Source organism: Chroicocephalus ridibundus, chromosome 6 (assembly GCF_963924245.1).
Source record: "Chroicocephalus ridibundus chromosome 6, bChrRid1.1, whole genome shotgun sequence".
Classification (NCBI taxonomy): Eukaryota; Metazoa; Chordata; class Aves; order Charadriiformes; family Laridae; genus Chroicocephalus; species Chroicocephalus ridibundus.
Genome location: NC_086289.1, coordinates 61,543,938 through 61,560,996, shown reverse-complemented (window position 1 = coordinate 61,560,996; position 17,059 = coordinate 61,543,938). Strand labels below are relative to the sequence as shown.

Below are 17,059 nucleotides of genomic sequence, written 5' to 3'. Positions count from 1 at the left end.
CTCTTCTGAAGTTACTAGCAGGATACATACTTTCCATCAGGAATTTTAGAAGAATTCAATTGTTAACTGTAATCTGTTTTAAATATGATGGCATTAATGGAAAGGGAAGAGATGGGGGTTGATAGGTTTCCTTATTTTTAAACGTTGTTACTTGGAGTCTTATGCAAAGCAGTAAAAAAATAATGACAGGTATATTCTATATTCGCCTTTGAGCCATACAGTGACATCACTGTTTAAGAGTCATACGCTGTAAATTTATAGGGCTGCATCAAACAGTGAAAGGAGTAGGTGGGGGTAGCTGCCGCAATTAATGAAAACATCAGTCACACAACAATTTACAACTGGTTGCTATTTTGGATAGCATGGGGAGCATGCGTGCTCCTTGTCAGTGCGTAGCACTGCATTTGTAGCCAGCAGTGGAGACGAACGAGCCTTGTTTAGTGTGTGGTGTGCGTTGTAATGTGGGCAGTGGGCCTTCAAAGGCTCGATCCTGTGAGTCCTACTATACTCCTGTGCCAGGATTGCTTCTGCTGAGACGGTTGTGGCGGTGTATCTGTTCAGCCCTGGCTCGTGAGATTGTACCCAGAGTGCTGAAGAGCATCTCAGGGTGTGAGGAGTTCCCCCTGAGTTCACATGGATTTGCGCAATCGACATCTATGAATCCCGTGTGTAGACAGGGCCACCCTACTCCTGCCAAGGCTGTAACTTCATGGTTACCATAGAAAGGCTGATCTTGTGAGCTGCAGGGGTGTGATGGGCAGGGCTGTGTTACTCACACCCTTAGTGGACGGGACCGGTGTTTGTCCAGGGTGTTTATACAGCCTGGCAAACACACAGGCTGTTGGTGTCAGGGTTACGGCTGAAGGTGACTAAAGTTATTTGTTGCTTTTCCATGTTCTTCTTCTGCACTGGTTATTCCTGTATCAGATTTGTTCTGTTTACCTGGCAAAACACGGTGCTTCTATCTGCCAGCATTACAAACACAATCTGGCATCTGAAAAATTACAAGCTTTTCTTTTTCCTTCTGCGTCAAAATGAAGAGTCTTTTACAGAAAAACATTAACTTAAAGGTTTGCATTATAGATTTCAAAACCTGCCATTTCTGTTGAGTTACGTTTGTTACCTGTAGATGTTTTAAGCAAAAAATCTCTGTGCTGCTAAACCCAAACATGAATTGTGCTAAATTTTCTTCTCTCTGCCTAAGTAACAAGAGAAATAAAGCAGATGGAGATGGGACAGTGCTGCCTTAAAGAAGTGCTGTGCTTTCCCCGATGTTAGTTTATCAGAGCTGAAATTTTCTTCCTGTTTGTTCTGGGATTAGCACAGTAAGAGATTATAAAATTACTCAAAGCCAGAAAGCTGTGAAATTGGCTGAACGTTGAATAGATAAAGTGGAGGATCTGCTTTGTGATGAGAGTCAAGGAGGGAAAACAAGGAGGGCTGAAGAAACCACTAAGGCAATTAAAAGAGATGATATTGAATTCAGCCTTGCTATAAGCAAGCACGGCTTGCTCCTGCTATGCTGGAACTGTACTCACGTTGGACATGATTTGGGAGTGTGAGTTGTACACGAGGGCTTGATCAAGTGAATGTAGAGAGTTCAGCTTCGTGAAGGAGAATTGGAGGAATTTACCTGAAGTACAGTGCAGCAGAAATTCTGGACTAAATGTCTTAAGGACAAAATTGTACCTTTCTGACCCATTTGATCTTCAAAGCTGTGGCAGACACAGGGACTGGAAGAGCTTGCAGCTCTTCAGCCAGGAAAGGTAGAACAGGAGTATTGTTTAGACCACAGGGAGGAATACCAGTACGCAAATAGAAAGAAAGTTGAAGCAAACACCCCTGTTCACAGCTGAGGAAGGGAATACCACCATATCTGCGATGGTGCAGGGCTTAAGCAGTCAGAGAAAAAGTTGCTCATCTGCAGTAATCTGTAAAATGAAAGAGACAGGAACAAGAGGAGGAATCAGTCGTTGTTGTTGGCGATGACAGAAAACGACTCAGCAGGTTATCAATACAAGATAAAAAACAAGACACAGGTGTTTTTCAAGCATCAAAACAAGAAACTTGACTGGAAGAGCAATGGATGCTTGAAAAGTGTCATGGAAGGCAATTTGTCATTGTCCTGATTGGAACAAATGTGCCAGAAAATGGTGTTTCAGGAAGGAAAAGAAAACACACAAAAAAACCCCAAACCATATCCACTCCCAGCAGTTTCAGCAAAAAAAAAAAGAAATGTGTCAGCACGGCCCATTAGCCCTGGGAACTCAAACGGAGTTCAGACAGCGATGGCCTCTGCCACACCAGCCTTTTTCATCTGAAGCGAATGTGACAGTAGCAAGATGTAAAACGACAACTACAAGTGTCACAAAAAAAGTGTATGCAAGTGCAGAAAACAACAGAAAAAGCAAAAGACATGTTACAGACCACAGAGGTCAGGGAAATACGAAAATTATGTGCTACTGGAATAATTATCAGAATGACTAAGTCACTGATAGGGTAGTTTTAATTATCCAGACATCTGTTGAGCATCAAACACAGCAAAACATGAATCACCAAGGGCTTTCTTTTAACTATCTAGAAAATGTAATGATGCAAGAACAATCCAAAAGAAATGCTGTTTGTGTTCCAACATGGAGTCAACGTGAAGGAGATGACAGGCAACGTGCATGTAGCAGGAGGAACAAATGAACAGTTTTTCCCTGTTTTATTTACCGCATAGTTTCTTCATTTTGTCCTTTTCTTCTTGCTATTGATTTTTCTACATCGTCTTCATCTTCTATGTTGTAGGAGATTCTGATCTGAGTGGAAATCGTCCAAACCAATTTACTAATAAAAACAGTTCAGCAAAGTATTCTCAGTCTTTGAACTGAACCTTTTTTGCTGAGATGTATGAGCTTTGATAAAGTTTTTGCCAGGGATTATTTGGATTCAGGTCACTTGGTGTTAGAAAAAGGGACAGAGACAGACTAATCTGCACCGTGTGTCATAGTATGAATTTAGATCAGAGAGCTGCTGCTCTGAAAATATTCTTTGCTCAAGCAAAAGAGGGACTTGAACCTCGTTGTGTGCACTGGTGACATAGCCTCTGTGTGGAAGAACGCGTTTGACAGGAAGGCTGTCTTGTGTTCCATTTTCACGGAAATGTCCAGAAAATATTTCTTTTCCTTCTTTGAGCAAACCTTAGATTTCAAGCCCCCAGAGAGCTCTCGTGTTGGACTTACTGCACTTCTAGCAGGCAGATGTCAGACTGGCCCTGTGAAGGCAACCAGGTCTGAGAGCTGGTCACAGCCAACGCTATGGCGTTGTATCAGAGCAACATCCCTCCTAGACGAGACCAGAATTCCCACTTCTTCACCTGGTGTTTTACATGGAGAGAGCAGGGCCATTGGGAACAGATATTCCCAATCTATGCAATAAAACACTGTACTGTCTCAATAGGAATTTAGTCTGTAGGATTACTTACTCTTGTCTTTGTTGATTCTTAATTTTTCTCCCTTTTTATCTTCTACATTTCCTTCTTCCTTGGGCTTTGCTTCTCTTTTCCTTTCTCAGTCTCTCTGCCAAAACATAAGCAATGAAAATGATCAGTATAGCTTTTACATGACTCAATTTCATGAAGTTAATGACCCAGAGGACTTATGGAATAGTGTTGGTCATGTTTCCAAGAGATAGTTTCAGACTATTTGTAAACTCAGGAAGATAGCATTACTTCAATTTTTTTCCTAGTTAGTTTTGCAATTCTGAGACCAGAGGCTCATGGTTTGTTTTTTTTCCTAGTGACCGTTTAGAGATAGCAAAATTCAGTTATTCCACAGAGCTCACATCATTGCATCGCATGGTTGGACGTTTGGTGCCAGTTTAGGAGGTTTGCAGCTCATACTTACCATTCTAAAGGGAAACAGCAATCGGCTGCTTGGAGTTGGTACTTTGGGTCTGCAGAGGACCAGCTGGATCTCTAAAGTAAATTAAGAAACTTATGCCTTGCACATGCTGTGAGGACTTCTAGCAGTGGACGTGTTCTTTATTTTTCTAGCATCTCCTTTAAATCAGAACCCTGTGCATTGATATTTTCACTATGGATTTCATTATTTCTCTAGTATGGCTTGCACTCTGCCTGTGCCCATGCAGGTCTAGCACCCCCCACTACGGTGAACAGCCAACACACGTAAATTAATTTCTCCAAACAAAGGCAGACGGGCTTGTGCAGATCAGGAAGCAACCTTCTAGATTAAGCAAGTTGTCTGAGGGTTTAAAGGCTGTGGTAGAGCGGCAATTCTTATCTTGCCTGTCATGGCCATTCTGCAATCAAACCTAGCAGAAAACAAATCCTGGTTTGGAGTGTCTGGAAAGCTGCAGTGCAAAATGACTGGTGCTATCAATCCCCAGGATACCTGGAAGGGAGAGGTTGTCCCAGCATGTCCTGTCTTATTCCTTGTTGTATCTTTACCTATTTCCTCTTCTCCTCTCATTTATCCAATAAAAAGGTACAGTTAAAGCTGTCAGAGGTGCTTTTAGGACCTAGCCAGTCATGCAGAGAGAGAGGAATAGGTTCTCTCTTGGGTTCACCTGGTGCCCTGGTGAAGCTGTTGGGAGAAGCCAAGCTGATACTCCTCTGCTTTTCTCATTGGGAATCTGACCTTGAAAAAAAAACCACAAAACATCTTCTTACTCCTTAAACACCAGCTGTTCTGTGTGCACTGATGAAGTACCTTCAGTTCTACCCACACCCTTTGCTCTGTCTCCTGGGACCATGGCCTCCTCCTCTTGTACAGGAAGGGACCACCTATTTGACTTAACTGCCCACTGGGAGTATTTCCTAGGCTACCAACCCTGCAAAGAGCTGAAATGTCACTTCAGCTGATACTTAGAGCAGCTCTGTATTGAGTAACAGTTGCTCCTGGCTGTGCCTGTCTTCCCAGATCTTGGACTGCTGCACAGAGTCAGAAATATAACGCAGGTCTCTGTACCTCACGTTCTTCTGTGATGCATAGTGATATTTCCAGGAAAAGGCCAAAAACCGATCAGCAGAGAGTTTCAAATAATTTCTTTAAAAAGAAAAAAAAAAATTTAAAACAACCCCAAAAAAGACCAACCAAGCCACAAGACAGAGCCTCAGCTAATCTGGAAGATATTTTTCCATACTCACAGCACAGCCTGCTGCTCTGTTGGATCTCCTTGACTCTAGCTGGGTCCTCACAGCCTCCGAGAGCTGTCACCCGCACTGCCTGGCCAACTTCCACCCTCAGTGGGGTGCAGTGGAAGAGCTGTGGGCAGTAAGGGGAGCTTGGCTTGGGATTAGGGTTTAAGGGTCAAAGCAGCTTTAGGTGCAAGGAAGTGAAATTTTCACTGAGCTACCAGGAGGTTCCCCTTTCAGTAGCAGCAGCATGGGCCAGCCCCAGGACAAGGAGCACAAGATGCACCTTCATCAAGAGACCTCTGAAGGATCAAATTATTTTTCACCACTTTGAAGCCCTTGTGAGAATTGACAATTAATCTAACTTCAACTAACGGACTCAGTAGTTGTGTAAATAATTGCCTTTTTTATCTACTGCTGAACAAAGACAACAAACACTTGCCTGGACAGTAAGTGAACTCTGTGTGGCAATAGTGGACTGCAGCACCTGCTGTTGGGCAGAAGGTTTTACATCCTTGTCTCATTAACTCGTGATTTATCTATGAACCAAACGATGAATTTGTCTTTCTGCTTCCCCAGACCACATCCCTGGCCTGAGGAAGCCAGGCTTTGCACTGGAGACTTCTCTTTTAACAGGAGAAGCAAGGGCTGGAATTTGGAGATTATTTATGGCATACGATCCTAGTTGAGAACCATGGTGTCCTGTTGCAGTCCTTGGTGAATTGGGTCAGAAAAGTGTATGGCCAGGGTTGGCCAGGGAGTAACTTAGACAGTTACAGCTGTATTTCCTTCGGGTCAGGGAAAACACAGAGGCTTGGAGCATCACAGCTGTGTATTTGTGTTAGCTGTGCCCCAAGGAGCATGTATTGCACGCTGGGGCTGCAGTGTGCTGGGTGTTGTACAGTCCAGCCCCTACACCACAGTTTTTCCAAAACTGGAGTGTGGATGGGGCAGAGAGACCCTCCTGGGTAGCACAATAAACGACAACGAGCAGAGCAGCAGAGGGTGTGAGGGTGTAAGGGGGCTGCCAAGGGGAACTCCCCAAAAGGGAGGTGAAAGTGTAGGACTCCGATGAGTGGACATAGAGGGGGCCAGTGCCTGGAGCAACCTCACATCAAGATTGAGTGACGCTAGGAAGGAAGGAGGGAGCCCATGAAGTGCTCTTATGTGTGCATGTGCACAAAATCAGGCTGCTTATATGTAATGAGAAAAAAAGATAATTCTGCTGGAGAGATTCAGTGGAAGGAAATGTGGCCAAACAACTTAGGAGAGAAACAGAAGGAGCCAGGGCTGATGTTTGAGGGAGGAAGTCTTCCCTGTTCAAGTCACTATCCTGTGTAACACGTGGCAAACGCCCTTGCGTGCTTACCTCTCCCCATACTCTGGGCCTGGAGGGTGGGTGCAAGGTCTGTGACTGTGTGCAGCACGGATGTTCTCATTAACATGATGTGTGCCTCTCTGTAGAATTAGAAGGTACCTGCTGATTTCCTTCTTTCCTTCTGGATTCTTCCACAGGCCATGTTTGAGCTGGTTACTTCCGAAGCCTCATATTACAAGAGTCTGAATCTGCTGGTGTCTCACTTCATGGAGAACGAACGTCTGAAAAAGATCTTACACCAGTCTGAGGCCCACATCCTCTTCTCCAACGTCCTGGATGTCATGGCTGTTAGTGAGCGGTAAGAAAACTGCTGCTGGATTTTTGTCCAGCTGAATGACATCGCTTTAGCTAACCTCATTTGTAGAGGGATGGAGGAGCTGACTAGGGACAGTCTGTTTCCTACTGTCTTTTCAAAGACCCCGTGGATGTATTCATTGCTTTGAACCCCAAGGGCTTCTGCTGGGAACTACCTGGGACAGACAGGTCACAATTAATATGAGCGCTGGGTTTCTCATCTAGCTTCCTGTTGGACCTCGAGCAGCGGGTGGAAGAGAATATTGTGATCTCGGATGTGTGCGATATTGTCTACCAGCATACAGTTAATCACTTCTCTGTGTACATCACCTACGTCTCCAACCAGACCTACCAGGAGAGAGCTTACAAGCAGCTTCTGTGAGTTCCAGTGCTTGATGCTAAATTATTTTGCAAAACTGTATAGGCCACAGATTTAGCTGTAATTTTGATATTTATGAGAAAGGGCTGGATAGCACAGAAACAGGATTTCCCACTTCACTGATTTTTCACTGCACCTCTAAAAAGAAAACACAATTAAAAGGCTTTATAGTAAGGGTGCTGTGATATAGTATGCAAGTGACATACCAAGTAAAGTCAGAGTCAGCAGTTCCCAACTGTAGGAAATATTTATGGTGCGCAAGGGGGGACATTTGTGAAGTGTATGTGTTTTTAAACTGCAAGTAGTGACAAGAGATTGAAAGGCCAAGAATCTAATACAGTTCTTTGATGACAAGAACAGCCACTGACTTACCTGACTTCTCAGCAAGGCATTTGACCCACCCAAAGTTGAGAATTATTTTTTTTTTCAGAACAACAAAATTTTCTTAAAAAAACCCTGCCATTTTCTTCACATTCTGGTGTTACACATGCAGATGTTACCTAGGCCTCAGGATATAATCCAGATATTTTTGCAGTATTTTTCAAGTTTAGCAAATCTTTTGGCCTCGTAGGAATACTCTTATGCCATCTCAAAACAAAGAGTGCCCTACAAGCTTGTCTTTGAGCAGGAGAATTAATTTTTCTTTAGATACAGTGTCCTGGATTCTTTCGGGACAGCCCATTGCACATGCAGCACTGTATTTCTTCCCCATAGCAGCAGCTGGTTCAGGGGAGCGTAACAAGCCCTAATCCTTTCTTTTCTCTGCTCTCCAGCTTTTGAGGCAAAAACCCCCATTTTAAGGGGTTGGGCTAGGCCAACTGTTTTCTCCAAAAGGAGGGTACTGCAAGGTTTCCTTCAGTCAGAGGTGATCAGTATAAATGCAGAGTATAAACAGTTTGCCTCGAGCTGTTAGCTAAACACTCGGAAGCAAAGCAGCAATAGGCTCAATTATTTGAGCTTGAAAAGGACCTGTTGAAGATAGAGGTATTCCTAGATATTAATTTAGAGGGCAGCATTTTTTTTTTGTCTGCAGGAGAACGTAAAGCAAATTGAAAAGAACAGACTCCCTTCCACAGGCTCCCAGGTAGCAGAAGGATTTTGCAGCACTTGGCTGTGCTCGAAGCCTGAGGTGTGTCACAGTTCCCCCAATTTGGCTGTTCCCCAGACACACGCAGGTCCATTCTACTGTGGCCCTGGTGAGTCACACCATCGCACAAGTACCTGCTGCAGCAGGGAGAAGCACTTACGATGGCTTCTCTTGGATCGTTGCGAGTCCCATGCGGTAAAGGCAGGTTTTGCATAGTTAGCAATGCCTTCTCAGCCATGCTGTTTCTGCTGGCCAGGACTCCAGCAGTGTAAGTCTTCCTCAGGGCCCCGCAGTTGCCAAGAGGTATTGTCTTTGACATAGGCAGCTGGGGCTCGTGAGGCTGCTCTGTGCAGCTGTGTCCATGGCTCAGCAATGCCCTTGCCTGCTGCAAACACCATCAGGGAAGGCCCGGGCATGGCCCATGCCCTTCTCAGGCCATATAATGATTTCCATCCTCCGGCTAAGCAGGCAGGAGTAGCCAAGCTTGAGCTGTTTTGTGGCTTGTCTTGTTCTTACGACTGTGTGAATTTCACCTTGTCACAGAGTTCCAACTGTGTAAAAATATATAATTATGCCTCTGACTCATCTACTTGGACACACACCCCATTCACGCACACCTACGCACACAGCGTATGCTGCTGAGCTAGATGTGCTAACACATGTGAACACTACCATGGCTTGTACATTAAAAGTCTATTTTTTTCCCTCCCCCAACACTATAAATAATTCTAGATTCAAACTAAAATACACCTAGAAGCATTCAGCCCCCTCCTCCCCTCTTTTCTCTTATTGGGGGAAGCCAGGAAGATGCTGTTTGTGGGACCAAGCTGCTTTTGGGTCACCAGCCACATACCAGAGTCACAGGTAGGGTAGCACTCAAAGACCTCACCTTCTCTCTCTCCTCTCAGCCAAGACAAGCCAGCTTTCCGGGAACTGATCTCTCAGCTGGAGCTGGATCCCAAGTGCAAAGGCCTGTCCTTTTCTTCATTCCTGATTCTGCCATTTCAAAGGATCACTCGGCTCAAGCTGCTGGTGCAGGTAGAGTTTTGCTCTTCTAGCTCCCAAAGGTCTTCTGGATCATTCCTGGAATTTTCCTTTCCAGGAGTTGTGAATGAGGCTTAGATACAGCCATGATCAAGACTTGAGGTGGATGCAGTGCTTCCACAGAATCAGACGTTCTCAACAGCTATAGAAAAAAAGATTTCAGTCACTCAGAAACCATCTCCAAATTAGCGCTGAATTTGCCAGATAGCTTTTTCTTAGCAAAAGAGTTGAGGAGGAACTTTGTCAAGCTGCTAGATGGGGTAGCAACAGTCCATCAACCCAGCTGCCTGACGGTTGGGATGCTGACATACAGATGAACAGTGCAGAACGTGGAAATGCTCCATGTGTAAATACATCATGGTGACTTGGACCAGACTCTGTCAGCCGTCTTCCCCCTGTGCTTTGCCAGCTTGTCTAAACACCGCGCTGGAGAACATCCTTCTAGGGATGAGGAAGCAGTTTCTTCCCAAACGGTCTTATCCCACTGGGATTACCAATAGCACTGCCTGTGAGTGCCAGCTCTAACTATTTTTATTTATTCATTTATATTTATGAAATAGGAGTCTGCCTGCTATATTTCTTTTAGACATAAGGTCGGATAGGAGCAGGTTTTAATGAAAAAGAGAAGCTAAGAGGTGGGAGTCGCTCTACTCTGTCACCTATCCTGTAATTAGGCTGATGGCTAGAAATAACTTGGAGGCTAGCAAAGACTTTGCTATCAGATTGGGATCAGAATTAACACAGTCTTTCCTCCCATTGCAGAATATTTTGAAGAAAGTGGAAGAGAAGTCTGACAGGGAAACCACTGCCTTGGATGCACATAAAGAGCTGGAAACAGTAAGTTTGAATGAGCTAACCGAAGGCCATTAAGATTAAACCATCATGCTCAGTTCCCCCCTCCAGAAAAAAACTACAAACTGTATTGATTCCTGGAGCTGTCTCTTTGAGTCCTGTCAATGTGTTTCAAGAGTAATTTTCTTTTCTTAAGTCTTCCTTGCTCTCAAAGATGGACTAATCTAGCAGCACTTAGGTGCCAGTTATGAGGAATCCCTTGCTAACAACAGACGTGTATGTTTCCACTGTAGGAAAGGGCAGAGAGAGTGTTTTCCCTTGAGGTCTTCATGAATACGAACTGGTTTTGCAGATACCTGAAGGTGATGGGTCCCACTGAGACGTGTAATTAGCTGCAACAGGCAGTAGAGTACAAGTGTGTCAGGTTTCCTCCAATACAGCACGCTGCTTCTTCTGACCTAGAATAACAATTTCTTAATGAAGTACTCAAGCCTGCTTTTAGCCCTCTTCCCTGAAGCTGGTAGGTAGGTGTGGTGCTCAGCTGTGCTAGTTACTGCTGCGTACAAAACACCAGGAAGGCATTGGGATGTTTTCCATCTGTGCTGTTCCTGACACAGACAGAACCCTTCTCCAGCAGGAGCATGGAATATCTCCTGAATATAAGCATTTGAAGTTGAAAAGTAGAACATCAGCTTGAGGATACAGTTGCAGCTTCTGACTGAAATACCAGAACAAAATAGGCTCTTGGATTGGCCCTGAACTAGTCTAGGAGGTGTACGCTTTGGATCGCTAGGGATAAAGACAGAGACCTTAGCAATGAAGAATGTCCTGCATTAGTTAGTATTTGCAGAATCCCTCATGATGTGTCTGATAGCCAGTTGTTTTTCCATTGATCAAAAGCCTGAGGAAAGCTGTTCCTGTAGTACGCAGCTGACTACAACTGCTGATGGAAGAATGCTCTTTTTATATTCAGCTGTCAGTGACTCGTGATCAATTTCATAACTCCCTTTGCATGCTTACTTATCTGAAAATGTTTAAGTTTACGTGCCTGTGGCCAGCTAGGTGCAGGCATCACGACAGAGACCACCTAGTGCTCATTTTCTGTATAGGTATCCTATTTGATAAGTAGGAGCTGATCAAGGTTTCAGTTGCTGATATTCTGGTGAATTTTGAGGAGCAAAAACAGAGCACAAAGCAGAGCTTGTTCTCCAACATAATTTTTCTGCCTAGCCAGTTCTCCAGGGAGTTGCTCCTTATGAAACAGGCAATGGCATCTAGGTTAAGGTCCCTGTAATAGAGTAGTGCCTACATGTTGGTTGTGGCTTTTCAGTTAAAAGTTTGCACTCGGAACACAGCTGGGCTCTGTATGATGGAAGTCTCTTTCCCTGGGACGTTTCATAGCCTTGGCATCTGATGCTGCTGGGCAGAACCACAGCTTTTGCATCTTTGAAATGAGGATCTTTGGCTCCGTTCTCTTCTTGAAGATGGTACTGTGTGTGTACCTCGTTTCAAGTGTTGAGGACAAGAAAGATGAGATACGTGGTGTGTCAGGACCTGGCAAATGAGCTGTTCCCTTTGCTGTGCAACCAGGAGTGTTGCTTAACACTGTCTGGTTCAGTAACAATGCAGCCATAACACCTTCTGGGTGCTGGGGGCGGGGGGGGGGGTGTCGTTGAGGTTTTTCTCTTTTTTTTTTTTTCTTTTCTTTTTCATGCAAATACAGTGCTGATAGAAGAGCTTGGCTCGGTCAATTCCTGTTACAGCAGGGCACTTACCCTGTCGGTCAGGCCTTTCTGTGCTGTCTGTCATCGCTTACCTGCTTAAGGCCAGTGGAGGCAAATCTTTCTACTCTTTTTTTCCCAGGTGGTGAAGGCATGTAATGAAGGTGTCAGGAAGATGAGCCGAACAGAGCAGATGATCAGCATCCAGAAGAAGTTGGAATTCAAGATCAAGGTATAAGCATAGGCTGGTAACCCTTTGCAGACAGCGAACCAACAGCACCCAGGGGTTGTGCACACATACGTGGCAGCCATAACCTCGTTGCACTTCCTTTAGTGAGTGTTCAGTGGTGGCCTGGCCCACCCTGTCCCCCTCCAAAGCCTTTGAAGGGGATGCTGCTGCAGGCACCGTATCCGTTCATGTGATCTGCGTGCAAATGCGCTGCAGAGGCTGGGGACAGCACTGAGGCCAGTGTGTTGTGCGTGTACACAGATGTGACACGCTGGCATCAAACCGCCTGCACGCAGTGGGTGGCTCCCGCTCCAGCACTCAGTTCTGGCCCTTCCCTCTCGCCTCTTCGAAATACAGGTCAGCTTTCAGCTATTATTTTACATTACAAATGACATGAAAGGAAAATGAAATCTACAAAGCAAAACGCTTCCAAGCTGGAAAATACCATAAATGAAGACTGTCCCAGTCCCACCATTTTGATTCATTCCTGGGTTTATGCATTATGTACAGTCTCTAATTACCTGCTGATGACCTATTTTGGCTCCACTCAGGGAATGACTGAGTCAATATTTAGGGGTGTCTGACCAGATCTCATTTAATATATGCCATGAAACTCCAGTGCTAAGTATAACATTGCCGTTTCTTTTCTTGAGTGCTATGGAGACGCTTCTCAGGTCTGTCTGCTTCGCAAATTTTAAGGAGGATATTTAGCTTCCCAGCAACATTTTATGTACCTGGACAACGAAAGCAAAAAAATTCAGAGGCAATTTGTTCGGAAAGCCACAATGGGCACCTGAGAATTTGATTTTCCAGAGCACTTTATCAGCGTGTCAGAGCTAGACCACAGTCCACAGGACAGGGTAGATCAGGGCAGCCACCAGCCTGCCTTCATCTCTTGTAAAGCTGAGGCTGTACGGACAGGCAGGAGCTGCTTCACCCCGCAGCAGCTCTGCCATGGGCACTGGTGCAGACGGGGCTCTTCTGGGGAAAACGGTGCAAGAGTGTGGAAAGAAAGACTGTGCCACCCTGCATGTGACAGACACGGGGAGGGAGTGAAGGTGGAAAGAGTAGCAGTTATGCTGATGTTTTCTGATATTTCAGTCATTTGACTGGAAGCATAGTGTTCTTCTAATATAAGGTGTGCTTTGTTCTGGACTTCTTGTTTTTAACACAGTGTGTGGTAAAACTCTAGCAGAAGTTGTGGCTGTTGTGGCTATAGGGGCAGTATCTCCTCCTGGCTGGGACAGACCCAACCAGTAAGAACCTGTTTAACCTGGGGTTTTTTGTAGCCAAAAGGCCAAATACGCGTTTTTTTGAAAGTCAGTCTGTCTGGCCAGAAAGGCTCAGCCCAGGTGACGAGACATGGGATTCCCCCAGAGACAGATCAGGTTGTGCGGGGCGTAGCCTGGTATTTAAATCCAGCACTTGGCACTCCAGCATTGCCGTCCTTGAGCGTTTCTTCGTTCTTGGGCCCCTGCTGTGTCCCTGTCTGAGCTCTGTCACACTCTGTGCCCGGCTGTGGTGTGGATGGCAGAGCACGCTGCCCTCTCTGTCCAGCTCTGCTCCATCCTCTATAGTGCAAGTTGTGATGGGAGCACACTACGCTTCCTTCTGCATCTCCTGTTGCTTTTGGCATCCTGGCCACACAAGCCCATGGGTTTTTGCTGCTCTCCTGATCTTTGCCGTCTTTTCCTCACTTCTAGTCTGTGCCCATCATCTCTCACTCCCGCTGGCTGCTGAAGCAGGGGGAGTTGCAGCAAATGAATGGTCCAAAAACATCACGAACGCTTCGCACCAAGAAACTCTTCAGAGAAATCTACTTGTTCCTTTTCAATGATCTGCTGGTAATTTGCCGGCAAATTCCTGGGTGAGTACAAAATTGGGGTAGTACGTGGGGCACTTCATTAGTCCTATTTGCCCCTGGGTTTATCCAAGCTGTGATGCTGTGTCCCCGTCCTGTCCCCCAGGCATCCTGGCCTGACCTGTACACCCTCCTCCAGCCGTCACCTTGCCTTTGAGCGCAGTTGACTCTTCATGGGTGGCACGCCTCTCTCCAGCTGAAAATTTATGGCAAACGGGACTTGAACAGATTCCAGGCCAGGTCTCCCAGAGGGTAAATGAGCACGTATCCACCAGTTTCTGCAGAGTGGCAGTGAGCTACATCCACTGGTGGGCTGACCCAGGAGGCCTGTCTTTCTGTCAAGAAGTGATTTTTGACTCATCCCTTTCTGAAGAACAGCTCAGACTTAGTCAGTGAAACTTCTAAGAAAGCAGGCTAGAAAATTTGAGCAGCAGGAGTATAAATTTAGGCCTGAGGGTAGCGATTATATTTGACATGGTGTAACCTGCCTCAGGAGGGGAGAATGTCATCGTGCTTAGGCCTATGTCTTGTGCAGCTACACACTAGTGAAATACAGCAGCACAAACAGTCGGGTCCCAGAGAACAGCGCGTTCTTTGTAGCATTAACTGGACTCACCAGTAGAGAGCATCTCGCTAGTCCAACGTTTCTAATAAACACGTCGCTGCAGTGTCTGTACGCCTGGAAATATTTTGCTTCTGCGGCAGCCCGTATCCAGAAAACACAGAGGCATTTTACAAATAGGACTGAATTAAGCCTCACAGTCCCCTTTGAGGGAGCACTGTCTGTGCTTTGTACGTGGGGAGCTCAGAGCAAGAAACTTGTTCTAAGCTATGCGGGATGCCTAAGGCAGAGCAAGGAGAGGGTCTCTTGCTTTGCGGTGGGTTTTCATAGCCACCAGCTCATCCCTTCCCACAAGAGGGCATCTTTTATCCTCCTGCCATGCGAGATGTTCCTGGTCCATGCCCCCAGTACAGTTCTGGGTGGCTGAAGCCAAAGTCTCCTGGGATAACTGCAGTTTTTTCTAATCTTCTAACCTCTCCCAGGGACAAGTACCAAGTGTTCGACTCGGCTCCCCGGGGGCTTCTTCGGGTAGAGGAGTTAGAAGACCAGGGGCAGAGTTTGGCCAACGTCTTCATCTTGAGGCTGCTGGAGAATGCGGATGACCGGGAGGCCAGCTACATGCTGAAGGCATCGTCCCAGTGAGTACAACAGTCTCCCTGCCGGCGCTCAGCACTGCTCTCCCTACACCCGTGCAGGGGCAGCACCCTGCCTGCCTGGGGGCCAGCTCTCCGAGCTTACCAGGGCCAGGCAGAGGTCCCACTGCTGCCCTATGAGCCTCTCTGCCCAGCATCGCTCTCCCGAGGTTGCCTTTGGTCTCTCCTGCTGAAAGGCACTAGTGAAACTAGGCAGGTTTCTCTCCTGTATGGTGTGCGTGTAGCATTGGGGGTGGAAGACGGACGGGTACTTTGCATTCTGGGACAGCGAGGTCAGAAATCAGCCCCAGCGCGGGAGTCTAAGCAATTTACAGCCTGCAGCGTATGCGGAAAGTAGAAGCAAGTAGGATGTGTGCTGTGCAGACTCCAGCGGCTCAGCTGGCTCACTCGCAAAGATCAGGACCACGCGTGACCAGCCCCATGAAGCAAAGTGGCTCCTACTTCTAGGCAGAGGTGGAGAAGAGGCCTCTTCCTCAGCACCTTCCACAGCCGGTGCTCATCTTGCACAGCCCTTCTGCTGCTCGGGGGCTCCTTGTCTCCCTGGATACGGGCTTTTTTGGCTCACTGATTTTTCACTTCAGGCTCCAACAAGCTCAGACTGGGCAAATGATTCAGCTGCGCTAACACAAACCTGATTGTTTTGGAGCTCAGGGCACGGCTTTCTCATTGACCCGAGCCTTACCAGGCCCACGTTTTCTACGCGCAGCGTCTGTGCTATTGTAGGTGTACATGCACCACCAGATAAACAGCTGCTAGAGCTGATGCGCAGCCCCAGCTTGATGTCACTTTGCTGTCAGTAGGCCAGTGTTTGACATTCCGTATCCCTTAACGAACTACAGCCCCGGCTGGGACCACAGCCTGCTGCAGCTCCGGGGGCTGCCCCCTGACCCCCCTAGTGCACTGCAGCACCGGCACCAGGAAGACGAGCCCCCCTGCACAGCGAGCAACTGCTCCTTCTCCCCAGACGTGTGACTGCAGCTTTGCTGTACTGAAAATAGAGATGTCAGTCATGTTATGCAGGGCAAGCGCACGGTTGACGTCTGTGAGACCGAGCGGTGCAGAGAACAATAAACCAGGCCAGGGTTTGCCTCAGCTCGGGGGAGGCAGTTACAGTTCTGTGCTGCTGCATCCTGTCCCACCTTCTGGATGGCCAGAACGAGCGTGTGATCCCGCACACGGCTTGCCAACAGATCTTGTGCACTGAGATGTGACGGAGGCTGAAGGCTGCTCTTCTACAGCTGCAGGGATGATTGGGGCAGTACCGGGCACAAACTGGAAAACTGAAGAATTACAAGAGATAAGTGGGTGCCAAACTGGTGCATCTGTTCCACAGCTCTTGCAGCATTTCCCGGCTCTGAGCCCATACAGCGACGATGACCTGCTTGGTGGCAGCTTGTGGCTGATGTGCTGGGTGGGCTCCGCAAGGAGCTGACAGTACGCTGGGACACAGCTGGTTGCAGGGGCAGGACTGGAGCACAGGTCGGCCCCTCGCAGGCTGAGAGGAGCTGGGGGCTGCGGGTAGGATCCAGAGAGCCCTGCGAGGAGCTGTGTGCAAGGGCCGCCTGCAGATAGGGCCACAAGCACGGCACAACCCTCGGTGTGATCTCTGTGTGCCATCCCCTCGGTGCACAGGGCCCTCATCCTGCACATCCTCATGGCGTGAGGGGCTGCGCTCCACCTGCAGCTGTTTTCACTGCTCCTTGGCATCACGCTGCAGCCTGAAGCACAAGGTATTCCCAGCCCTGCCGATCAGCCTGACAGCACTCGTCCTTCACGTCTCCCTTTTAGGCCCCTCTCCTCCCAGAAGACATTCTGGTGGCTTCAGATGTATGTCAAGTTCAGCTTTAAAACTACAGTCGGAGAAGGTAGAAAGTTCTGTCTCCCTGGGGGCTGGCAGCACAGCTGCTCCTCCAGGCAGGAGC

The 17,059-nt window shown here is 47.1% G+C and overlaps 1 protein-coding gene across 6 annotated transcripts in view; it reads left to right on the top strand.

Annotated features, from left to right (window-relative positions):
* The window catches only part of NGEF (neuronal guanine nucleotide exchange factor), a 50,714-nt gene that overhangs the window by 30,472 nt on the left and 3,183 nt on the right, over positions 1–17,059 (top strand). For all 6 annotated transcript variants that reach the window (XM_063338007.1, XM_063338008.1, XM_063338010.1 and 3 more), the window contains 7 exons: positions 6,653–6,813; positions 7,035–7,187; positions 9,184–9,313; positions 10,082–10,156; positions 11,975–12,064; positions 13,765–13,928; positions 14,967–15,122. In XM_063338007.1, the coding sequence (XP_063194077.1) occupies positions 6,653–6,813; positions 7,035–7,187; positions 9,184–9,313; positions 10,082–10,156; positions 11,975–12,064; positions 13,765–13,928; positions 14,967–15,122 (929 nt within the window). The remainder of the gene's footprint in view (positions 1–6,652; positions 6,814–7,034; positions 7,188–9,183; positions 9,314–10,081; positions 10,157–11,974; positions 12,065–13,764; positions 13,929–14,966; positions 15,123–17,059) is intronic.